The 26,545-nt window shown below is 40.7% G+C and overlaps 1 protein-coding gene and 1 non-coding gene across 3 annotated transcripts in view; both read left to right on the forward strand.

Annotated features, from left to right (window-relative positions):
* SASH1 (SAM and SH3 domain containing 1) overlaps positions 1 to 26,545 on the forward strand; it is a 209,595-nt gene that overhangs the window by 22,403 nt on the left and 160,647 nt on the right. Inside the window, exon 1 of one of the 2 annotated variants that reach the window (XM_054570085.1) lies at positions 21,899 to 22,107. The exons of the other annotated variant lie outside the window; for it this stretch is intronic. Within the exon in view, the coding sequence (XP_054426060.1) occupies positions 21,967 to 22,107 (141 nt within the window). The 5' untranslated portion in view covers positions 21,899 to 21,966. Of the gene's footprint in view, positions 1 to 21,898; positions 22,108 to 26,545 lie in introns of those variants that run through there. 2 annotated transcript variants of the gene reach the window in all.
* Positions 15,334 to 15,437, forward strand: LOC129067989 (U6 spliceosomal RNA). Its single transcript, XR_008528812.1, has one exon. It is a non-coding gene; the product is annotated as a U6 spliceosomal RNA (small nuclear RNA).

Raw genomic sequence — 26,545 nt, forward strand, 5'->3', positions numbered from 1 at the left:
ATCAGAAATGATTTGGTGTTTGTCTTTATGCTAAGCTGGAAAAGAGAGACTGTGGAGTATTGGATGAAAACTAAAGTTATTAGAATCAAAAATCAGTGTTAAGAGTAAAAATACAAAACCCTCAAAGGTGGACATTCTAAGACCTTCTTGCCTTTTCAGTGACAAAGACCAAGCATCAGTCTGCTGGCCTTGCTCACTCTGGGTTTCAGGAAGGCCTTTGCTTGTAAATCTATGGAGTTGAAGGTCATGAGAAGGGCTTGCCCACACGAGCTTATATGCTCTAGGATCAGAGGCATGACCTTGATTAATCCCAGTTATACTAGTGTTGCACATTTCCCGCCTCTGCCTACCTCCACCCACTAGTTCTGGCCCTAAATTGCTTCTGAGCTGACCCTGCCCACTGGCCAGAATAGGCCCACAAATGATCATTCCTCAGGACAGCCAGAGCTTGTGCAACGGGCTGGAATGCAGTCAGAAAAAACATGAGTATCCTCATGCCATTGGTAGACTGAGACTCATGTTGCTGTAAGACTAGTTCCTCTATCCTTGTATTAAAAGTCTTAGGGTATGGAGGCCAACTGTAAATGCTGGACAGGCGACTTTTGCCTGCTTGCTGGTGGGTCAGAGCTGTAAACACATAGGCACTGCACACAAGAACACTGATTCTTTCTTGGGCAAGGGAAAACAAAACTGACCAGTTTTGAGTGATTGTTATTCCATTCTCCATTTAAGTAGTCCAGGTTTATTCAGAGAGGGCATGATATTTTCAAGGCACTGTGTTACGGGGGATGTGGAAAAGTCTGTCAAAGACTTTAGAATCTAGCAGAGGATTAAAAACATAAACATAAACATAATACAAGGAAGTACACGGTAAGAACATGACCTCAAATTTCTGCTGTCTTTTTGATAAAGGGTTCTGTAACAATAGGAAATCCATGGTGAAAAAAAAATGAACCTCAAGTCATACATCGTATCTTACACAAAGGTGAACTTAAAATAGATGATAAATCTAAATGTAAAACCTAAACTAGAAAATTTTCTAGAAGGAAACAGAAAAAAAAAAATATGAGTTTGCTAGGCAAAGATTCCTTAGGTAAAACATCAAAATAAGATGCATAAAAGAAAGAATGGATAAGTTGGACTTAACCAAAAGTAAAAATTCTCCTTGAAAGACACTAGAAAGTGAAGACAATCACAGACTCAGAGAAAAAAGTATCTGATAAAGGACTTGTATCCAGAATACATGTTCAGATATCTCAAAATTTAATAATAAGATTAGAGCCCAGGTTTTAAAATGGGAAAACGATGGAACAGGGCACATGAAAAGGTACCCAACATTGTTTAGTAGTCATTAGAGAAAGGCAAATGAAAATCACAATGAGATACCTCACCCCAAACTGCTAATACCAACTGCTAACAAGGCTCTGGAGGAAAGGGAATTCTCACACATTGCTTCTCACAATGCGGAATGATACAGCCACTTCAGAGAAACGATTCGCTAATTTTTTATGAAATTAAATACACTCTAACCTAGTGATACATCAATTCCCTTCCTAGGTTTTTACCTAAGTGAAATGAAAACCAGTTCACACAACACCTGTCCATGAATGTTTTTATGTTCAAAAACACTTAAAAACAGGGAACACACAAAAACGGGGAAATCTCCAAGCATGCTGAAGCTGGTTAATGAGTGCCCTACTGCACATCACTACAACGGAATACTATTCAGCAATAAAAAGAGACAAACCACTGCCGCACTCAGCCACATGGATGAACTTCAAACGCTTCACAGACTTCAAATGTTAAGTGAATTGATCCAGACTCAACAGGCGTTTTGGAAAATGCAAAACCAATGGATGGAGATCACAGTGGCGATTCCAGAGCCTTTGGGAACAGGGGAAAGAGTCGACCCCTGCGGGGCTTTCGTGGGGCGATGAAACCAGTCTCTATCTTCTTGGTGGTGGTAGTAGTTACATGACTATAAAACCTACAGTCTGTCCAGGAAAAAGCCTCAAATGTACTGTGTGTAAATTATAACTCTACAAATGTGAGTTAGAAGAAAAAGGAGTCACACTGCAGACTGTACCCAGTTGTCAAAAACAATGAAGATGATACTAAAAACAAAACTGTGTTCTGGCACTTAAAGCTGACCAAGTGCCCTTAGCCAAGCTTCTTAACTTTTATAAATATCCATTTCCTCAACTTTAAAATGAAAAAAAAAAAATAGTAGTAGCACCATATAAAAAAATACGTTATGAGAGTTAAATGACAGGACACGTGAAATAAAACTAGCTGGTTCATTGACCATTTACTCTGGACCAGGCTTTGGATGTGCCTTTGTATTCATTGTCTAAGTTGATTCAAAAACCTTAGGAGATAAGTTCTACTTTTAACTTTCTGGGAACAGTGCCTGGTATACGGGAAATACTCCCTAAGTGTTGACTGTTATTACTCTTTATTGAGAACCTTTATGTCCACGCACTGTGCTAGGCACTAAGAATAACCAAGGGAAAAACCATGGAGTTCCTGCCCTCAAGCAGCTCACAGTCTCATAGACAGTGAAGCAAACGAATGATTGAAGTGCAGTGTGATAAATGGTAGGCGAGTAGGGCCTGTGGGATACTTCTGTGGGAACGTGGAAGAGGAGAAGGAGGCTCGGACTAGGGTAGATGGTGGTGCTGTCAGAAACCTTCCCAGGGGAGGTGGCATCTGGCCGAGCCTTGAAGGACAGGTAGAAGTGTCAGCAGACAGTGATCCAGTCATGTGTGGAGCGATTGAGGAGAGAAGCACTCCAAATGATAACCAGAAAAAACAAACACCTCTTGTCCTGAAAAGAAAACCATCTTTGGAAATTAGTGACAGAGGAAGGAGACACCAATGGCCCCCGATCTCAAAATTGGGCTTAGCTGTTGCAGAAGGGAAACTACATTAGCAGAGGCTGGGAACATGGATGGAAACTCACAGAAGCTGACAAGACACCCTGATTTTGACATACTCTCCTAACGTCCAGATCTTTGGGAAAAAGGACTTTCATATTTTCCTCTACACCCATTCCGGCGTCTTAGATTCACCCTGAGAAAACTCTTTTCCATAGCTCAAGTTTAAAACATCTTAACTGCAGTTTTTATTCGTGGTTATTTCGTGAATGCCTGAGGAGGGTGGTTCAAAAATAACTTCAAGCTGTTAATTTTTCTACTCTTTGAGGTACAGCACATATTTTTCAATGCTCTGTGCCTCTTGGGGTGTCGTATTTAAATACAACCGACTCTCTTCTGGGTGCAAAATACTACTGCAAAACTATTCGAAAGATTTCTGGCAAAGAAGGGGGCAAGCGGGTGGAAGTGAAAAAAATGGCTTGGATGAAGTGGCTCTTTGTTTGTATAAATATACAAACCTATGTTGAGACTCTTCGCCCTTCTACTGTCCCCACAACCCCTCAACAGGTGGCAGAGCTCACTGACATTTGTAGAGCAGATGGGATGTCATTATAATGTGGTTTCTAATTGACGAGGGCCTTGGGGGCGATGCACGTGCGGCTGCTTGCCTGGCTTAGGGTGGGCAAGGGAATCAGAAACTGCTACCTGCTCCTTCTGGCGGCAAAGTGAGAGCTGAAATTGTGGGACTGGCTACAGCACATTGTGTTAACTCTTAATCAGAGGCCTTATTTCCCTGGTTTTATTTCCTTTAATTTGCCAATCCTTCCCTCCCTCTTGCATAGCTCTGAGTTTTGGGCAACTTGAACAAGGAAACCTTGTTCCTCTGAAAATTACCTCTACCATAAACTGTGTTTCCTGTCTAAATTTTCATAAGCAATTCAGGTTGCATTAAATTTGCACCGGAAACAAGCTTGGAGTTTCCCAGAAATGGTCCAAAGAGGACGTGGAGGGGACTGGAAAACCCCTCAAGCGGCCCTTGGAGCCTAGCAGGTCTTCCGCTCGGAGTACAAACAGCACAGGCTTGGAAGCCTGTCTTTGGACAGCCATAGTTGTTGCAGTTCTCATTTCATAAGCCGTATGGTGAGTAGCTGCAGCCCCGCTTCCTAATGTGAACACACACAGCGCCCAGTTACAGCCACACTCCTCCTCACTCCGCCTCCCTGGCGGCCCTGCACGCTAATTCAAATACTCTTGTTCATACACAACAAAGCAGAAAACACTTTCTTGATCAGTTTAGGAGTGGTCTTGTAAACTGTGTTGGGTTCCCTTCAATCATTTAGCTTCTCGAAAGAAAACAAATCCCAATTATTAATCATATCCTATTAGCTCAGACTTGAAAACAATTTATATGGTAATGAGGAATTTACTGGGCCCTCTGAGTGTGTTATTTTGTTCCTGAGTCTAGGGGTTATTTTTGAGACACTTATGTTCATTTCCCTTTAATAGATGGCATACGTTTTCATTTTAGACCCTCATACACATTTTGGAAATAAATTTCCTTCTGTTTTTCGTCTCTCTTCTCCACCCAACATCATTCCAGTGTCTTAGCTCAAAAGGAGGGACAAGAAAAGAGATGCTGGATTTAGAATACCTTGTTCTCTTCTCAGTCCCAAGTCTGTTAATGACTTTAAAAAAAGAAAGTAGTTAATTATCTGCAAACATTTAAGGGATTAAATGGGATACTATTTATTATTAGTATTAAACAGAGGTGAAAGGAAAATCTTAATAACCACTATTATCATTTATTCAGGTAGATATGATATTAAGTGCTTTTCCACCCAATAATAATAAAAGTAGCTGATATATTTTTATGGATCATTTACTATGTGCCACTCATAGCGTCAAACTTGTTTATTCCTCTCATCAACACTGTGTTGTAGACGTGATCATGAGCTGCATGTTATAATTGAAAAAAGTGAGGCTTAGAGAAGATGTGCTGAAAGTTGAATTTGGTACATGGGAAGACAAGGCTTATGTGCTCAACCATTACCTTTGGTTTTTTGATGAATCCTTAAATGGACCATTTGAGTTTTTCTGATGCAAGTGACTGCACTGATTGATATCTTATATAAATTCAAACTATTTTAAATTTCAAGGATTTTCTTACCTTGGTTGTAGGAGCTTTCTTGGCCTGTCAGACTCTCAGATATGAGAAGAGCCTGCCACACCCCGGGCATTTCTGCCTTCCAGAATCCTTGTGCTGCGGACCAGCAGATTCTTCCCCTTCACAGCTCTGAGGACACAGTAATCCTTTTGTTCAGTGATTTCCTGGCACACCAGTATTTTCGAACTAGAATCAAAACAGAGTCCTAACGTGACTTCTGTCTAACTTGACTTTAAACTTTCATTATTTTTCCAAGTGATTTACTTAAAATATAATATTATTGGAGCCAGATCACCATGGTTACTAGTTAACAACAAGCTTTTCCCTTATCTAGGTTTTTGCAGTTGGAAGCCAGCTTCCATGGTCTTCCCTCTGTTTCTCTCATTTTTAGATGGGAGGGGCTGAGTGGAAACCCACCAGAGTCCTGGGCGGAGGCAGTGTGGGCCAGGGCAGACTCTTTATTTTTTTATTCACTGAATATGAAGGAAGCTGCTCTGTAGCTGTTTTCTGTCTAGACAGGATATGATGATAATAGCACAAATAGAAGTTCATGTATTCCAGCCAGGGACAAATTCAGTGGGTACAGGGCGTAGATATATGTCATTCTGTTATTAACACCATCAGCACATGGCCCACTTGAGGGCATGGTGCCCAGATTAATTGGCTTGCCCAAAATGCATCTACAATTAGAAAAGAGTTCTCAGGAAGTGCTGGGCAGTGTGCATTTGGACTCTCAATTTTTCTTCTCATGGGCACTGAAAGTTGGGCATTTAATAGACTAAGAGAGTGAGCAGCGTTTGACACCACTGGTTTTATGAAATGTTTTGCTGGTGTTCCTTCATAGATCATAAATATTTCTGGGAGAAACCAGCCTCCCCGTGTTTGATTGATTCAGGTATTATTTACTATTGCTTTGCTGAGGTGCCCAAGTCTGGTACAGTCTGGGATTATACAATAGAATTATGGGCAGAGGTATGTATCTTGAGTATTTGTGTGAGTGAAATATCAAAGTGAGGCTCTTTAAGTCACAGGAGCTCCTGAAATAAACCCCTCAAAGTTGCTGTGCTTAAAAATACTGCCACTTGTGCTTCGAGGAGCGGAACAGGGATCAGACATGGCACCTGACTGACTGAACTCGCTTCTGAGTCAGCCAGGAAGGGGAGGAGCTAGGAGAAATAGCCAACGGCACAGGGCAACTTTAAAAATAGTGTCTCTCAGTGGAAAAGCTTGAGATGAACAGTAAGGAAGGTAGATTCTATATCCAAGAAAAATCAAAGGTTGAAATTGCTTGAGTGCTGACCAAAGGCTAATAATTCTCTTGGATACAGAAGAGCAATTCCAATGGTCTCCACAGAACCTTGGAGTGCATAAAATCTGGCCCCATAAAGAGCTCTTGTTAATCTGTGATGCCATGTTTATCATCAAACCTGCAAACCTAGGAAAGTTAAACACTTTGGGTGGATCAAAAGAGGTAGCTCCTGAATATTTGTTATTATTAAGGAGGTTCGAGGAAATACTGAGAAAAACTCTTTGAAATGTGACTCCCAAAAGCTCCTGCTTGCTTTTATTGGATGCTGGACCCATTCAGGTTCCATTCCTTAAAAATTGGCCGTAGTACATTCCTGTTCCTTTTTGGAAATACTACAATATGTAAACATTTCACAGCACATTCCATTGTTTAACAGTGAGGCATTCAAGAATTATCATAAGCAATGTAAAAGGTTATGCTTTCTGAGACAGTGTTTTGAGAAGAAAGAACTCTTTCTTTGTCTCTCAGCTTCAGAAACTCAGTTCTACCAGTTCTTGCAGTTATGTACATAGAGAATCTAGGTCTTGGAGTGAGTACTGAGAATTCCTGCCCAGGCCTTACACCAGAGACCTTGTGGTTTAAGGCACTAGTATTATGTGCTTCAGTATCTGCCACTCTCATTTATTGAGGTATTCATTCTTCATTCATTCATTCACTCATTCATTCAACTCTTAGAGCACTTCTGTGTTGGGCTGACATTGAATTTGGCTCCATGGAAACTTGAATATGGAGGTGGAAAAGTAGTGAACATATTTTGGAAGGTGATAAATGGGTAGTGTTACAAAATATACAATATATAGGATAATTTCTATACACAGTAAACACTGAATAAATGTTAGCTATTAACATTAAATGTGTTTCTCATTAAACAGTGTAGTAACAGCATAGAAAGTTTTTCAATGATAATTTAATTCAAAATCCCACCATCCTAATGCATCACGAGTTTTCATTCTATGTTTATTTCTGTATTTGTTCCAAAAATATTTCTTGAGCTCCTATTATGTTGCGAACACTGAAATAGCTCATTTGCAAGTTCTCTTCTTACCTTTGTGCAAGCGCACACCTAATTTCTGAGTTAAGCGTCTCATACACAGGATGTTTTCCCATGCTGTTACATATTCTTTATGTTAATGTTTTTAATAATTTTTAAAAATTGTTTTGAGAGATGTGGTGGATAGAGAGAGAAAGAGAGGGAGAGAAAGATTGGCATGAGAGAGAAATATTGATCAGTTGCCTCTTGTATATGCCCTGACTGGGGACTGAACTCACAATTTAGGCATGTACCCTGACCGGGAATCGAACCTGTGAGCTTTGTGGGATGATACTCAACCAACTGAGCCACACCAGTCAGGGCTATATTAACATTTTAATCAGTAGATATTATTCTATCAATATCATCATTTATTTGACCACTTTTCTCTTGCAAAATATGAAGCTTATTTCCAAAAGTTCAATATTATAAAAAAATACAGTAATAAACCTTTGAGGTGAGGGATCAAGAAGTACAAATTGGTAGTTACAAAATAGTCATGGGGATGTACAGTGCAGCATAGGGAATATAGTCAATAATATTGTAATAACTATGTATGGTGCCAGGTGGGTACTAGACTTATCTGGGGGATCACCCTGTAAGTTACATGTCTAACCACTATGCTGTACACCTGAAACTAATACAAAATAATATTGAATGTAAACTGTAATTGAAAAAAATTTAAAATAAATCTTTAAGCATAGAGCTTATTCCTTTCTAATTATTTACTAGGGTAAATTCCCAGGAGTCTTACTACTAGGTCAGAGGATATGAACATTTTTCTAGATTTTGATGCCTCATGCCAAATTTATTAATCTTGTATCAATTGACGATTATAATTTTCTTTACACTAGTCACATTTCATTGCAGCCTCTGTGAAGATACTGATTGATCTCTAGCTGGAGAATTGAGGGACACTCTAGTCTAATCAAGAATGCCCAAATAAACCATTTCTTGCGTGGATTATCTTCCAGATGGCCTAACCCAGCCCCTATAGAGATGATGTCCATTAAGTGGGGAAGACTGTTTCCTGCTCCCCAGACTTTTAGAGCCTCCTCACTTCCTTATTTTCATTCCATAATCCAATTGCTATACCTAAACACCCACTTTGAGAATTACAGAGTGTTACAAATGGAAGAGACCGCAACTATCTCTTATTACCATCTTCATTTTAGAGCTAAAGATACTGAGAGCCAAGAAGAGTGTGAATTACTCCATATCCCAGAGTGGGTGGGGAGACCTGGGATGAGGTCTTTCCGTACAGCTGATTGGTAGCACTGCTAGAAAACACCGAGGGGGTGGGGAGGGTGGCACATAAATACTAATATTGGAAAGACAAAGAAAAACATGAGCATGGCCTTCGGGGAAGCATGACCTGCACATTAGTGAGGTGTCCCAAATTTTACACGCTCCCTAAGTGCCCGTGGATTTTCATGTGCATTCTGTTATTGCAAACTATGGAATTACGTACACAGCCCAGGGACTGTCAGTGGTACACATGCACTTTGAAAGTAAAATGAAGGTTACCATCTCAAGAAATCAGAAGCATTGAGATGCAAAGGATGAGCTCTTCCAGAGGTTAAGACTAACCCACTTAACTTATGGAATACAAGATGCAGTGTGACTGACCACCTAGCATTTCTTAAAATAAAGAGCTTCAAGTTTCTCCAACACATTATTATTTTATGTCTTGGTGTCTTTGCTCCTGTTGTTCTCATAACGTGAAACCAGCTTAACCCCCACGTGGCTGGCTAATTTCAACTCTTCCTTCAAGACTTAACTAACTCCGATGAAGCCTCTGTGGGAAGTCTCCCATGATGCTTTTAGGCTGCAAAGACTCTTTAGTCTCTCTGTTCATAGAGGACTTGTGTATTCATTTCTCACATTGGGTTTAGAATATCTATGTCACTTGACTAAGCTCATCAATATTAGAAGAATCTGTTACTTATTCTTAGTACAGAACAAACATTTAGCAAACATTTGTTAAACTGTAATATCTTAAATAAATGATAAGGAACTTGTGAAGACCCTAAAATCCATCGACGATGGTCTGGGTATAGCATCAGGGAAATGTGACTAGAATGCAATTCTTACTTGTACTGCTTAAATCTGATCCATCTTGTTGTATTATTGAGTAGGAAAAAAGTGTTGACAAGAAAGGGATAGTCTATTTGGCCTCAAGAGAAGGTCTGAAACATAATTTTTCAGAAATACAACTTACTATCGTCACCATCATCTCCTCTAGGCTCTTATTCTAGGCATACCCCTTTTTAAATTTTTCAATCTCTCCTTCTCTACTTTCTGTTAACTAATAAATTTGCTCAAACACCTGGTTGGGTTGCTCAGTTGGTTGGAGCGTTGTCCATCCTGTGCACCAAAAGGTTGTGGGTTCGATCTCCTATCAGGTCACATATAGGAGGCAACCAATGAATCGATGTTTTTCTCTTACATTGATGTTTCTCTCTCTCCCACTTCTTCCTCTCTCTAAAATCAATAAACATATCCTTGGGTGAGGATTAAAATACATACATACATAAAAATAAATTTGTTCAATACTTTCATATTTTTAAAAGCCCTTCTTCAAACCTTGTGAGTCCCCTCTATCATCATTTTCATCCATTTTCTCCCATCACTCTTCATTCCCCTGCAATCTACCTTCTACTTCTCCTCCTGCCACTGAAATTGCACTGGCTAAATAAGGTTACCAGTGGACCCCCCTCCCCCGCAAATGAATGTTCAGTTGATACTACTTCTGAGTTTTCTATAATGTTGGACACTGCTGATCACTCCCTCCTTCCTGTAATTCTTTCCTCCTTTGACATAGTGCCATCATGTTTCTCCTCCTACCTGTGGGAATACTCTCACTCAGACATTGTGTCATTTCCTATTTCTCGAGTCCTGTCTCCCCCAGTTCTCCATTCTTACTTACACCATGGATTTTATTCCTTACTGTCCATCGTAAACACTTGCATCTCTTTCAAAATACAAAGAAACCTAAGAACAGGGAACTCTTGTGCACATTTGGTAGGAATGTAAATGGCACTACAGAAAACAGTATGGAGGTTTCTCAAAACATTCGAACTAGAGCTACCATATAACCCAGCAATCCCATTTTTGGGTATATACCCAAAGAAAATGAAAACAGGATTTGAAAGAGATAGATGCATTATCCTGTTCATTGTGGCATTATTCACAATAGCCAAGACATAGAAACAACCTATGTGCCTAAGTGTCTATTGACAGATGATTGGATAAAGAAGATTATGTCTATAATATATAATATATAATATATAATAATATATTATATTATATTATATATTCAGTCAGGAGGAAGAAGGAAATTCTGCCATTTTAACAATGTGGATGGACCTTGCTAGCATCTTACTAAGCGCAGTAAGCCAGAGAGAGAAAGACAAACACTATCTGATATCACTTATATGTGGAATCTAAAAAAGCCAAAGTCATAGAAACAGAGAGTAGAATGGTGGTTATCAAGAGCCAGGGATGGGAATAATAGGAGATGTTGGTCAAGGATAAAACCTCCAGTGATTAGATGAATTATTTCTGAGGACCTAATGTATAGCATGGTGACTATAGTTAACCAGATTGCATTATATACTTGGAAATTGCTAAGAGAATACATCTTAAATGTTCTCACCACAAAAAAAGGAATTGTAAGGATGTGATGACGATGTTAGCCAATGCTATGGTGGCAGCCATTTTGCAATGAATGTATCAGATCAACCCGTTGTACGCCTTAAACTTACACAATGTAATGTGTCAACTATATCTCAATAAAACTGGGGGAAAGCAGGAGTATTTCAGGAAAAATAAATAGACTGAACAAATAGAGAAGCAGAAGACAGGGAATATAGGGAATGTGGGGAAAAGTAGATAAGAGCCTACCAGAGTAGTTCTGTGTTGGATCAGAACAGAAAATCAAGCTGGAAAAGCAGTGTGGGATCAAGCAGGGGCTGCTCATGCATGTGCTGAAGTGTCCTGTTATTAATCTTTGTAACCACTTGCCTAGATGAAGAGCATGACTCATAAAAACTGCCTTGCCTCAAATTTCACCTCTTCTAGGCTCCACATTGCCATTAATTATAACATGAACCTAAATCAGACAGCTTAACATTGCCCTGCTTAAAACTTTCAGCAGTTCCATACTGTTTACGTCACACAGGTAACTGATAGGACATAATCAAAATGTATCACAAACCTGCATTTCTACTCTCCTTTCTTGATTGGAAGAGAGGTGGAGTTAGAGCAAGTCACCCTCCTGAAAGAGGCTTAAGTCATAAAACCCTGCCCTTAGCTTGGCTCCCAGGGTTGTCCAGTCAGGTTACTGCTTCCTATCTCCAGGAGCCTGTCCCACCTTCCACACAAGGACTTTACCCACTTGTTTAGATCCTCTAGGCTTTTCCTTCTGCCTTGAAGGTTTTTTCTTTTACTTCCTTGACTGGCCAGGGAATTGGGTGGTTTTTGAACTGTTAATAGGCATCACCTCCTTTGTGAACTCATCCCATTCTTCGCCAGGTAGACCATTCTCTCCCCTGAGCACCTCTTTGTCGTGTCTATATGATGACTAATTATTTCTCCAGCTCTCTTACTAGGTTAGATACTCCTGAAAACAAAGGGTGTCTTTTGCCAATACCTAATGTGATGTCAGACACAATGCAGCAGTCAATATTTGTTGCATAATAAATGCATGAGTGAGTGAATGAATGAATGAATGAATACAAAATATTTCTCTACTTTCAACCAGTAGGAGAAAGACTAGACAAAATCATGGCATATTCTCAAAGAACAGAAAAAGTAGTATAAATGACTGGCTTCTTTAGAAGAATTATACACCAAACGTTTTATGATACTTTAAGCTTTAAAAGATTATTTTTCCTATGTTGGTTAAACAACCTCCCACTTGTCTTTTTTAAAGTTTTATAGTGTTAATTTAGTTAATAAACTTCTTTCTCTCTCTGTCTCAGTACAAAAGCAAATCTGGCCCAGCCTAAAATGAATCATAATATATTGTGATTAGTTGGTCTAGATTAAGTTAGATTTATTTATACTTTACCAGTGAATGGTTAATTTGTCTCTTCACTACCATTTAGTTTCGGTCTCTTAATTTTGCCTTGCAGTAATTATTACAGAAAAAAATATTTTTAAACTTTTTTTAATTTGTTGATCACTAAAGAGTAGCTCCTTTAAAAAATTTTTTCTTTTTGAGAATTCTTATTATCTATGCTACTGTTGAAGGATTCTTTAGCATATGAAGATTGGTATTTTTCATCTTTTTTTCTTTCATATGTGTTCTATTTAGACCAGGAAATTGATATTTCAGCCCAGAAGACTTAGGCCAGATGTTAGTCTACTGGCTGAAAGATGGATTTCCTGCCCCAATAGGTGACCTCTCAAAGCAAAATAGGCTTTTTCTTAATGGAGAGACTGTCCAAATGACCTCATTTCTAGAACAAGGATCCTTTGTGAAGTGTCTCTTTGCTATTGAAATCAACATCATCTGATTTTTGAGGACATTCATTAGATAAAGAATAGCTAGCACCTAGTTGTTTCATTTATAAGGCAAAGGGAAAAAAAAGATGCCTGGGCAATCTATTTTTTTGTTCTTTGAAAAATATTTGTGTTCATTGAGAGGGAAATGGTGCAGAAAATCTGGTGTCTGCTTTCCCATATTAATATTTCTTTTAGATTTCAAACCTCATTCGGGTCAGCAATAACCACAAGCTCATGCTATATGCTTCCCTAAACAGGGAATTGTTTCACCAAGCTTGGCCGAGGCACTATTTAAAGAAGTAGCCATGACCCCAATGTCCTGTCACTCAAACTTTAGCTCCCTGTGTGAGAAGCTCATTGAGACATTCACATGGCGCCACCTCTTTTGATGAGGTCCTCACCAAGTGCATTTATTTATATCTTCAATTGTGTAAAGCGGCACAGAGAAACTGAGATAACTGAGCCTTTGTGTGTGTGTGCGCTGTGCATGCGCACTGTGCGTGCCCACACACCCAGGCCTGTGTGCGTGTCACAGGAAATGCATTTTGAAAGAAAGTACCCAAGGGAGGAAAATGGCCTTGAGTGAATGGAGGGGGACTGTAACACTTACTATACATGGAAAGAAGGGGGCTTAGCTTGCGTGAGAAGAGAAAGAAATGTTTCTGAGATTTTAAATGATAGAATTTTATAGCTGAAGGAAAAGTGAATGAGTTTTGTTTTGTTTCCTTTTACCTGGAACAGGGATGAGTGTCTCTTTTTAATAGCTGGCAGAAATTTTTAGTATAAGAATCGTGTTCCCTGTCGTCCAAAATGTTTGCTCCTCTATGAAAGACAGAGAGCAGAATGGAGGGGAGCCGTGTACAGGGGTAGCATCCGGCTGGCAGGGCATTCAGACTCACGGCTCTTCCTCAAGTAATTTACGTAGTGAATATAGGACTCTTTAAAAATGAGCAGAGAAAGGATATCACGCTTTTCCTTTGTTGTAATGAGTCAACACATACTTTCCCCAGAATGTTATACTAGGATCGATACTCTGCCTTTTAAATGGTTATATGCAAATGTCAGTAACATAAATTATTTGGAGGGTTGTTGTTCAGCCAGTCTCCTTGATAATACCTCAACCCTAGATAAGATTATAAGTACCTTCTGTGGTTACCAGGATTTTTGTAAGTGAGATGCTTTTATTCTATGTACATAATATTATGGCACCTCAAAGAAGCAGAGCAATAGTTTTAACTAGAGCTTTTAAATTTAATGGAAAAAATATTTTCACAAGCATGTTTAAGCAATAGAAACAGCCAAGTAGGGTAAAATTTATAAACTAGACAAGATTGATGAAGCAGTTTGGTTGGTGGATGATACCTCCCAGATGTGCTTTTAAGGCTTTGTTTTGCATAATTTGGGAACATTTACTATAATCTCTGGTTTCTTATTAGCACATTCCTTTTTTTTTTTTTTTCCCTTTCTTACACTCTCTTATGCTGAAAAGGTAAATAGCAGGGAGCAAGATTCCAAAGATGGGTCCCTCTCCCTGCTTCCTTCATTTCTCTCCCTAAGTGTCAAGCTGCTCTCATATAACCTGACAGCCCTCCACAGGGGACACTGCTCTCCTCTTAATTCAGAAGCAGTTTTATGGTGAGTTCAAGTCTTTTGGTTCTTTGCCTCAAACATTGTGAATTCAATGTTGGCAGCCCACCCAAAACTTTTTGCTTCTTGTCTATAATGTGGATTACTGAATAGTTCAAAATCTTCATATTTCACAATTACAAGAGGCTTTAGAAATTATCTAGGCTGGTCCTGCTATGTAAAATGAAGGCAGTTCGTGGCTGATAGAAAAACTCAGGCAGAACCTTCATAGCAACAACACAGATGAAAACCCAAATGACTAAGCTAATAAAATTTTTATCAGAGTGGAGGAAGAGATTTCAGAGAAAAGTATTTATAACACTGAATCCTCATTTTGCTTATTTTCCTTCTCTTTCTGGCCTGTTTTTACTTTGTTTTAATTTCTCTTAGCTCTTTTCTAATCTCTTATCAAATACTCCTCAAAGAAGAGAAGAAGCTTTTAAACAGGCGATGCCTTAACATGGGCTTGGCTCACCGTAAGGGCATTTGTGAAAAAATTTTCTTTGGGATTTTTTAGGGAAAAAACATTTTAGGCTTTCAGTCTCTCCTTGAAGTTAGTTCCCTGAGGCGTTGTGGAATGCCCAGGGTTGGGATGCCAGAGAAGTTTGCTGATGGTTGGCACAAATTCAATGGGCCAATCTATTTCCATTGCTCAATTTCGGAAGGCGGTATGGTAAAAAAAAATAAACTGAATTATTTATAATTGTCCAGATTTAATCTCTGCTTAATCTCCCATTTTCTCTGCAGAAAAATGTGTTGTCTTTAAAATATAACAAGTATTTAAATGAATCTGGTCCCTTAAAACATGAGCTATTCTGTGCTCACTTTGGCAGCATATACACTAAAATTGGGCCGACACAGAGATTAGCATGGCCCTAGTGCAAGGGTGACATGCAAATTCGTGAAGCATTCCATGTTTTTAAATAAATAAAATCTTAAAAAAGAATCATGAGCTATTCTTATGGATCATACATTTTAATTCCCATCCAGCCATTCATGTGCCGGTTGACCACGAGGCTACAATATGAGAAATGTACCATTAGGTGATTTTGTTGTGCAAACCTCACAGAGCACCCTCACACAAACCTAGATGGCGTGGCCTAACCACACTCATAGCCCTTAGTTACCTACTGCTCCTAAGATGCAGCCTGGACAGCACGTTACTGAACAAAACAGCACGGGACTAAATCAGGCACGAGAGAAAATAACTCAATCCAGAGATGCAGCAAACACGAGATGCATGTTGCTGCTGCCAGCATAACATGGTAAACTCTGTTTGTATAAGTAGAATAAAATAATGATAAAAACTCTGGTGAATTATAAACAAACGAGTAACGTAGTCATTTAGAATCATTATCACATATTATGGACTGCATATAATTGCACTGTACAACGAGCAGTGCAGTAGGTATATTTCCATCAACATCACCACAAACATAGACGTCTGAGTCATGCATTACTAGGTTACGTGACATAGATGTTACAGTGTCATTGGGCAATAAGAATTTTTCAGCTCCATTATAATCTTACAGGACCACAGTTGTGTATGTAGTCCATTGTTGACTGAAACATCATTATTATGCAGCACATGACTGTATTTAATTGTCTGCCCTTTAAAACCAAGCATTTCTTGTCAACATGAGAGACATCCAGACTTGTAAGAATTTTTATGAGTTTATTTGAGCCAAACTGACAACTGCCAGGAAGCAAAACCTCAAGGAGTTGAGATAATGCTCTGGAGAACGGCAGTTTTGCACCTTATTTTCTACGTTACAATCAAAAGAGGAGGAGTAAGGGAGTTACATGAACTCCATGGGTGATTGAGGAGGTGGGAGAAAGCAAAGTGGAAGTGGGGGTCCTCTGGGATTGGATAAAAAGTAAAATGATAGACACATCTTTTACATAGGTGGGTACAGGATAGCAGCAGTCAGCAATTAACATGAGAACGATAACAATGAGGGGATTTGTGGTCTCCCTTTCTTGTGGTGCCTGTGCTGTGATGGGTATGGAAAAGGAATTTTGACATTCTAAAGGTATGTTATCATAGATGCAAAAGAACAACAGACAGGTTCAGCTGAGGTAAAGATTGACCTTTGCCATGGAAAAATACCAGCCTAGCCCATGGCTCCCCACTGTGACCTGCTTTTAGTTAGAAAGTTTTTAATTTCAGACCATCGTATGTGGTTACTGTAGGTCTCTGAGTTTGTGAGGCCGCCACGCAGGCCTCCCCTGAGTTTGTCGGGCTTAGTACGTGGCCCCTTCTCTTCCTCACTATGAACATCTGATTTTTCAATCTCTAGTCACTTATCTCATGAGAGTTCCTTTTGTTAATTTTTAGAAATAATTTACTGGTATAGTTTTTCAATACATTTTAAAACTTAGCATTTCCTCAACAATGTGTCCCTTTTCCTTATTTTGGGAGTCTCATGGTTCCAAGGGGCTCTCAAATTTAAGCGAGTATCACAGTTACCTGAGGAGCTTGTTAAAATACAGACCAGTAGTTCCACCCCCAGGGTGTCTGACTCAGTAGGCTTTCATGGGGGGGATGGAGGATGTGGAAATGTGCATTTTAACAAGTTCCTAGGTGATGCTAATGCTTCTGTTCTCAAGTCCACACTTGAGAAGCGCTGTTCCTGTCAAAGATGGAGGTGGTATGGACTAAGGCAGTGGCAGTGAAGATGGAGATATGTGGATGAATTTAACGACTATTTAGGAAGTTGAATCAATAGGGGTTATCCATGGTTTCCATGGTGAGGAAGAAGAAGGAATTGAGCATGTCTCTGAGGTTGGTGGCTTGAACAAATACATGGATGTAACAGAATACTCTCGAAATGGGAAATGAGCAGGGTGGGAGGTGTGGGTCACAGTGAGAAGTTATAAATTCTATTTAAAGTTTAAATGAAATAATTTTACGTAGTCAAACACAGTGCCAGACATAGTGTAGACTTTCAATGCATAATAGATATTGATATTGCTGTTATTACTACCTTTACTATTAAAACTGAATAGTCCTAATAACCCCACACTACTAGAAATAACATCCTAAATTCATCACTCAGCAATCACGTTCCAGAGCTAGGAATTACTCCTGTGTGTAATTCATGAGATTTAGATATGAAAAAGGAAATTTTATAGATATTACCTCATGGTATAAGTAAAAGAAAGAAGAGCAACGTAAAGGGAAAGGGGGAAAGAAGTTCAATTCATAGAGAACTATCATCTGCATTCTCACAGACAACCTTACAACAGCCGTACTAAATAGTGGAGTTATTCTATCATGTAGATGAGATAAATAACTTGCCCAATAAATCACTTGTTCTTTCACCCATGTCTTACAGAAACTTGAGTAAAAATTTAAACCAGCTCTTTCCTGACCCCATTATCTTTGTGCTTCCTCCTACCAAACGCTACCTCGACTGCCAAGCAATAGACTTGTTACCTTTCTTATGTCAGAACGATGACCTAAATAGGTTGCAGGCACACTCCCCAATGTCTAGATTAGTGGCTTTCAATCTTTTGTACTCCTGACTCATAGTAAGAACCACTTTTTACAAAGGAAGCCAGTATCTACATTTATATGTACATGTGTAACTGTATGTACATATGTGTTGCACACATATATGTACAATATGACTGAGACTAATTTTGATGAAATAACACATTAAGTTCATTATCTATATTTACTCTTAATGATAATGATTGCATTCTGATTTTTCTTTTCATTCATTGTAACAAATGTTCACTGGGACCCACAGAATTGATTTCACAGTCAACTTTTGAGTCTCTAGTAGATGCCTGAAAAATCCTCTTCTAGATTCCAGACACGGATCCTTTGGAACACCCCTAACATTATAGCGATACCAATGAGTTGGGTGAGAGAGAAACCCATGGAAAGGGAATAGAGAGGAGCAGGATTCCTGCAGATTTTCTGTGCGCACATCTTTAATGGAGCATCTATGCTCGCCTATCTTCCAGAGCTTTGTGAGAATCAAACACATCACATTCTAGATAAAAGTACTGTTAAAAATTATCCAATTGTCTGACTTTGATTTTGTTCCATGTAGCTGTGTTCACTAGGACTGACCATTCAAGTTCTCTGGAGCTCACTTCTTTCTTCTCTGAGAAACGAGGGATTTGACCAAGACCACCCCCTGGGCCCTATCCCGCGCTATGATAAAAGTTGTTTTAAGTGGTACACTGTGGGACTCTGAAATAGTGTGATGATGATTGTGATGTTGATGATTATTCTTTCATATTTTGTGGGAAAAAAAACCCTGAAGGAAGTTTTGGAAATAAGATTGGCATTAACTCAAGAAGAAAAGACTAAAATTTGGAAGAAGTAATCACACTCATTTTGAAGGGTTGCATCATGAAGTTGATGAGCGAAGAGTTTCAGCTTCATTTTTTAAATGGTCAGCAAAACTATTCATGTTCCAGAAATAAAAAAGTGACTACTCAAAATCTCATGTTGATGCACAGACAGCAAAATTATTGTTATCAAGCTCTTCCCAAAAGCGGCCAGAGGTGACCTCTGAAAACGATTCACTAGTCACTTGACCCAGATAACTCCACAAAATCATGCAAATCAAGAGATTCAGCCCTTCATGTTCACTTTAAGAACACTTGCGAAACTGCCCAAGCCATCAAGGGTATGCATATCCAAAAAGCCACCAAGTGTGCAAAGGACGTCACTTTGCAGAAGCAATGTTTTCCATTCCATCGTTACAATGGTGGAGTTGGTAGGTGTGCCCAAGCCAAGCAGTGGGGCTGGGCACGTGGTCGGTGGCACAAAAAGAGGGCTGAGTTTTTGCTGCACATGCTTAAAAATGCAGAAAGTAATGCTGAACTTAAGGGTTTACATGTACATTCTCTGGCCATTGAGCACATCCAGGTGAACAGAGCTCCCAAGATGCAATGTAGAACTTACAGAGTTCATCGGGGGATTCACCCACAACATGAGCTTGCCCTGCTACATTGAGATAGACGGTCCTAAACCAGGAGAGGAGGCTGCAAGGAAGAAAAAGATGTCCCAGAAGAAACTGAAGAAACAAAAACATATGCCCTAGGAGTAAATTCAGCTTAAATGCTGATAAAAGTAAAAGCAAAAAAAAAAATTACTGTTATCAACATTCCCCTTACCCGGCCTCCCTGAATTTACTTATCTCATTTTTCTATCCATTTATTAGGGAGCACCAGGAAAAGCAGCTTAAATATCTAGAGTAGATTGATTTCTGTAAATGCCAAAAATGCTGGCTAAGGTTTAAGTGTATCAACATGTATGTATGTGTTGCTGCTAAAAGGTACCTATCTTTAGATGATTCTAAGATAGAATATCATCTCTGAGGAGGTGGGCAACAGTTAGTGTGGCCTCAGCTAAGACTGGGACGCTGCACCCCTCATCCTCCAAAGGTTAAGTGCTTCCCCCCACCTCAACTGATGCGTTAAGAGAAAGACCTGTGATTGGTCCTGGAGAGTCAGCCCTCCCCTTGCCCAGTCCCCACCCGGCTGTTTGCTTGACTCTGGGCTCAGTCACTTAGGAGAAAGTATTTATGCAGAGAACAAGCTGCCTGCTGGTAGAAGCAGCACAGTTCTTTGTGTTTCCTTGAATTTAATAAAGTACCAAGTGGCTAACACTGTACACTGAAATTCTTAAATATACTAATAGAATCAACTCTAAAAGAGTATTTTACAAATTTCCATCATTTACTTATTTTCATGTCTTTATAAATGTAATAATAATAAGCCTGCCCCACTTTAACTGAATTTATTTGGATTACGAGCATCTCCGGTATCAGCACAAGACAGTAGCAGGCCTGGCCACGTTCTTTCAGCTCCCAGTGCACTTTTTCCATCAACACAATGCCTCCTTATTATCAAGGGAAGCCTTTCTTATCCCTTTTCTTCCTTTGCAGAAGTATTGTCTTTGAGGATTATGCTTATAAATTTAATTAGTTTCAAAAAAGTTTTTAAAATTTGAATTTTTTTATAAAGGCGATTCATTCATTTGCACTGATAGTTAATCCCAGTAATTAATGCTTTTAGTAAGGGGATTTCAGGACATGCTCTTAATCCCTTCCTTTTTTTGTGGGCTCAGAAGAAAAAAGCAACACCAGGAGAGGCCTCTAGAACAAGCAAGGGCTCTCTTCCCCTGGGGCACCTCACCTGCTTTTTTCCCTTTTGTATCGTTCAGCCCTTTCACTTAAGGGCGGGTTCCTGGTGGTTTCTAAACTGTTTCACAAAGTGATCAGTCACCAAATCAAAGCTGATGTGCATTGTCATATTCCAGGGAAAATTCTGAGTGTTAAGAAAAACAAAAAAAGGATCACATTAGGGGTAAGACCCCTAATGTGGCTTATTCCCTCATAAAACAAATCTGCCGTGGATCTCGTCCTTGGAAAAACACGCTCGGGGCCCCAGTGTAGACTGGCTAAATGGCTAAGACCATAACATTTAGTTTTGAAAATGGCCCTTCCCTATGTCCTTGCTGTAAAGAAGCCATCAAAACCCAAAGGCCATTTCTTCTAATTAGCTGAAGCCCCTAGCAGTGCGCGGCATTGCGGGCGCCCAGGGACCAAAATATCCCAACTCTTAATGAAAATGATACAAACAATGGCTCGTGCCCAAGGTTTCACACTTGTTTTTTAACCAAGTCTTGGCCGGCAGAGGCAGTTGTAATTCCTTAGGTCGCCCGAGTTCCCGAGGGGTGAGGTGTGGATTGTAACTGATTGCTTGTGAACTCTTTCGGCGGGAGTAGTTTAAAGATGAACTTTTGGAGTTTCTGGGACCAAAATGTTTCAGTGAATGGCGAGATTGGAAACTTGTGCGGGCGGGAGACAGCAGCGCGGCTGCTCTTTCAACAGGCGATTTGTTCTCCTGTCTGTGGCTCATTTCCATGCAAAGAGCCTGACATCAGAGCACCTTTTGTTGCTAAACGCTTTCTGTAGCTTGGAGGGGAGAGAGTCATGTGGAGCTGGAAGAGCTCATTTTGAAGAGAGGGGTCCTGGGGAGTTCCTTCCAAGCTCCAGAGGCACCGCGGTCACCCCTGCCGGGCCGTGCTCAGACTTGCTGGCAGAAGTGAGTCGCGTGGCTGAGTGAGTCGGTCCCCGTCACAGGAAGGAACGCCTTTGCAGAGGATTTAATTGCTTCTGGGCTGCCAGAAATCCCCGTCGTGAAACTCAGTGGTGCGAACTTTGCCTCCTGCTACCCCGTGGCCGCGCGCAGCCGGGGTGGGAAAGTTCCTGGAGTTGTCAGTCGCGCACCCCGCCGCCGCCTAGAGCCGAGGTGCGGGAGCCTGCGAAGGGCCCCCGCGGGGTTGCTGGGGGATGCGGCGCGGGGGCACGGCTCAGTGACGCGGCGGGCGGGGACCGGGCGCCGGGGGCCGGCCGCGCGCCTGCGAGGGGCGTGAGTGTCCCAGGGACCGAGACGCACGGCCCGCGTGCGGGACACGGTCATGGAGGATGCGGGAGCTGCCGCTCCGGGGCCGGAGCCCGAGCCGGAGCCGGAACCCGAGGAGCCCGAGCCGGAGCCCGAGACGGGCGCCAGCATGTCCAAGACGTTTTCCCGGCTCTGGACCGATGTGATGGGCATCCTGGTGAGTTCCCTGGATCAGAGGAGACTCGGGAAGGGACGGTTGCGGGCCGGCGGGTCAGGGCAGCCCCTCGGCGACCCCTGCGCGCGCGCCGACTTGGCCAGCCCGCTCCTTGGAGTCGTCATTCTCTGGCTCCGGTTCTTAGGGGGTTAAATTTACAAACGGTATAGGATTTCAACCCTAATTAAAAAATAACCAGCCACAGATCACATCAAAGATTTTTTTCTTTTTAAACAATCCGGTGGTAGTCAACAGTTTAATCTGGGACACCTGCTGAGAAGTTGGTGTGGAGAAGGCTGGAAAGAGTCCTTCAAAGAGTAAATGTAAATAAATAGTATTTGGCTGGTGTACTGTCACAGTTGGAGTTGGGAAGAGGCTGAGGTTGACTGATGTTTATCTTTTCACCGCTTGTTGTCCTACCAGGAGAGAAAAACAACCATAGCCTTACTCAGCACCACCAAAAAGTTTACGTAGTCTGTTTGCAGTTTTTCAACTTGTAGAATTGGAGGGTGTTTGTTGTTATATGTTTGGGACTAAAAACAAAGGGATCTATTTTGCTAAATGTCTTGTCATGTATTTTGAAATGTCCAGTAACGTTTTCAAACCGCCCATAGATTTGGCACAATTTCTGAAAAATAGTTCTGCATGGGGAATGAAGCTTTAACTGCTGAAGGTTCGATGCCTTGGGGGTATTTGATTTACTTTGATGGAGCTGTGGGTAGTCAGGTAGACGAATCAGCTGAGGGGACTGTTACCATTAGACATCTTAATCCTCATGTTAAAAAGTCAATTTTTGCTTGAAGATTTGGAGTTGGCAGTTGTATAGATCACTGAAAAAGGCTCACGATTTACTTTGGGATCTTTGGTTTTTCAAGTGGATGGTGTAGTTTTTAGAAAGAAACTCCCTTTTCGGAACGATGAACAATGTATTGTTTTTAGCACAGTAATGAAGCTGTTAGGCTCTACAGTGACTTAGCTTGGGTCAGGTCCCAACTTCCACTGACTGATAGGTGACAAAGGTGCTCATTCCCTCTGATCTTCGGTTTCATCACCTGAAAAGTGAGGCAGAGGAGCCTTGCTTTTTATGTTTGCCCAGATTTAGCTAATCTGATGTATGTGGAGTACTCTGTATGCTGCATGGCATATAGTAGGTGCTCAAAAAATGATAGCATGCTCTCTCTCTCTTTTTTCCCCCTGCAGATGGCCTTGTGCCTGATTTTTGCTAGCCAAAGGCCCAGTTCTTCCATTCTCAGGGGTCCATTGGTGTTTATGATTATCAGTGTACAGAGAACCAGGGAAGGTTGGTCCAAGATTTCTGTCTGCTCTTCTCACTCTCTGATATTTTATTTTTTGTTTTTTTTTAAATTTTTTCCACTCCCCAATATTTTAAAAATGTATGTACTTTTAAATTTTAAACGTCCTGTCTTTGTATTCTCTAAACATTACTAATGGTAGAGTCCTTCAGTGAAATTCCAGAAACCCAATGAACATTTTAAAGTTGTGGTGGCAGGTTGTTTTTTAAGTTCGTCAAGCACGAAGGAAGCTGATCTCGTTTCTGGCTTAGATCTCATTGAAAATTATCAGTCACTGAGAAAGTGGCTTTGATAACATCACACTGCCTCCCTGCTAGGGCAATGGCTGGGGAAGGGAGAGCTGGAGGGGCTCACTTAAATGAAAGTGTGGGCTCAGGGTTGTTTGGAGGGGAAGGTTGGCAGGTGGTACTTCCTGACAACTTACCCGTCTTTCCCTGGCAGATCCGAGCGCTGCTGGGTCAATTGTAGCAGTGTTCTTTTGGCCAGGTTACCAGGTGGGGTGGGGCTCAAGAAGCTCAGACCTGCTACTCAAAGGGCAGATACAGGAGAAAAGAAAATATGTACTTTGAAATTTATTGATTGATTTTAGAGAGAGCAGAGAAGGAGGGTGAAGAGAGGAATATCAATTTGTTGTTCCACTTATTTATGCATTCATTAGTTGCTTCTCGTGTGTGCCCTGATCAGAGACCAAACCCACAACCTTGGCATAGAGGGATGGCGCTATAACCAACTGAACTACCCGGCCAGTGCCAGGAAATAATGTACCTTTTATGGAACCAGCTCAGTGTGAGGCTGGCAAGAATGTAAAAATGTTCAAAATAGGTTATGCTCACTTATGTTTATCAATTTTATCTTTTTTTTTAACTTATTATTTACTACTAATAGTGAAACCAACTTCAGAGCACAATTAAAGCTAACAACATAACATCTTATTCTTTATATGATATATATTTTTTATTGTTATATTACAGTTGTCCCCCCGCACCCCCGCCGCTGTCCCCTGCCCTGCCTGTCCTCCCCGACAGTCAGTCCCCACCCTATTCCCCAGGTCCCTGGGTCAGTGGCCCTTCCCCTTTCCTCCCTTATCCCCGCTCCCCTCTCCCCTCTGGTCCCTGTCAGTTTGTTCCTTGTCTCCATGCCTCTGGTTCTATTTTGCTTGTTTGTCTGTTTTGTTCATTAGGTTCATGTTATAGCTGAGATAGTACTGCATTTGTCTTTTGCCACCTGGCTTATTTCACTTAGCATAATACTCTCCAGTTTCATCCACGCTGTTACAAAAGGTAGGAATTCTTTCTTTCCGCTGCGTAGTATTCCATTGTGTAAACATGCCACAGTTTTTTGGGCCACTTATTTACTGATGGGCACTTAGGTTGCTTTCAGCACTTGGCTATTAGTAAATAATGCTGCTATGAACATTGGTGTGCATAGGTTCTTTTGAATTGGTGTTTCAGGATTCTTAGGGTATAATCCCAACAATGGAATCTATGGGTCTTATCCATTTTTTATACAATAGTATTTTCCCTTGAGGTAAACTTGAACATCAGAATTGTTCCTTTGTAAAATTCAGAAGGCACGGGTTACCTCCTTTGTGCCTGCCTGGAGAAACTCACCTAGATTGACAGGAAGGATTTCTATTTGATTAGAAAGCTGTCATCTAATTGTTTATATGAAACTGCATCTTTGGGGGGCTATCTCAAGACACTGACAGTTGCCACTCTCTATTCTTACTGAGATTTTTAAAAACACAGTTTCCTTAATTTTGTATTTAAAATAAGGGACTCCGCCATCTATCAGCCTAGACAGGAGGCAGGACTTGCCCACTGGCATGTGTAGCTGGCTAGTTGGCGACGTCAGACTGCACTCCGCTTCTGGGACCCCCGCCACCCCACCCCCACCATCAGGAGGCTGAGGCCGCGATTCTCCACCATTAACTGTCCCACATCAACTTGGTAGAAATGTAATTTCATCCAGTGTTTTAGGGAAATGCTGTTTGAAGGATTGTCTTTCAATACTGAACTGGAGGGGAGTAGAGCTAGTGGAGGAAATAAGCATCCAAACGTACCAACAGGGTTTCAGGCACAGTTGCTACTTTATTCATTTAGTGTCTTCTAAGCTGTGAAACAAACCTCAAGGCCTGTTAGGCTAAAACTTTTTTAAGTGAATGAGCACAGTTTCTGTCCCCAGTCACTTTGTTAGGCTCTCCCTGGGGAAGGTGTTGGCAGGGAGGCGAGGTCTCACTCAGTAAATAAGGGTGGTTGAGTTTATCAGGATTCATTTTGCATTTAAATTAATTCAGGCCATTCGGTTCTTCACCAAGTAGTTGCTTTTAGATACTTGTTAACAAAATGCTTATTTAGAGAAGAAATAATGGTATAATTTATGGCATGAAATTGTTTGAGCTGTGCTTTAATGAATAAATGCTAATGAGTGAATATGTAAATTGAGAATTAGGAGGAAATGAACTTAGCGAAACACTGTCAGTTGTAAATGCCAGGAGGGCAGGGTCAATATTTCACTCATTTTTTCTGTCTCCAGAGCGTGGGACTGATTGGGTGCTGAGAACATGGTTTTATTAAATATAAAAGAAAAAAAAAACATGCTTCTTACTTTGAAATGCAGAAGCCACATCAAAATACAATTCTGTAAAGACTCAGGTTACCTGCATCAGTAAATTGGACAGTTTCATCACATAAACTAAAATCCTGGTGCTTATTGGAAATGGTAAGAGCAAATTGTGAAATGTGTGTAAACCCTGCACAGCTAAACCACGGAGCTCTTGTGAAGTGTGCTGTTCTGTTCTCAAACTCTGCCGCCTGTGGCCCACCTGGGTTTTCAAACCATGTCGCCTTCCACCATCACAAGGTTAGACTTCTGCCTGGAAGTGCAAAACGAGTTAGAATCCTGTGGGATTTTACCCTTTATCTTTAGTCTGTGTTGCAGACATAACATCTCTCTCTCTCTCTCTTTTTTTCTTTTCTTTTCTTTTCTTTTCTTTTCTTTTCTTTTCTTTTCTTTTCTTTTCTTTTCTTTCCTTTTCTTTTCTCCCTCCCTCCCTCCTTTCCTCCTTTACCTTCCTTTTGTGGCGGGGCAGGTTAGATGTTTTTGAGAACAGGAATTGCTAAAGCAAT

The sequence above is a fragment of the Pteronotus mesoamericanus genome, unplaced genomic scaffold (genome assembly GCF_021234165.1).
Source record: "Pteronotus mesoamericanus isolate MK-2021 breed Mesoamerican mustached bat unplaced genomic scaffold, CSHL_Meso_final contig_20, whole genome shotgun sequence".
Classification (NCBI taxonomy): domain Eukaryota; kingdom Metazoa; phylum Chordata; class Mammalia; order Chiroptera; family Mormoopidae; genus Pteronotus; species Pteronotus mesoamericanus.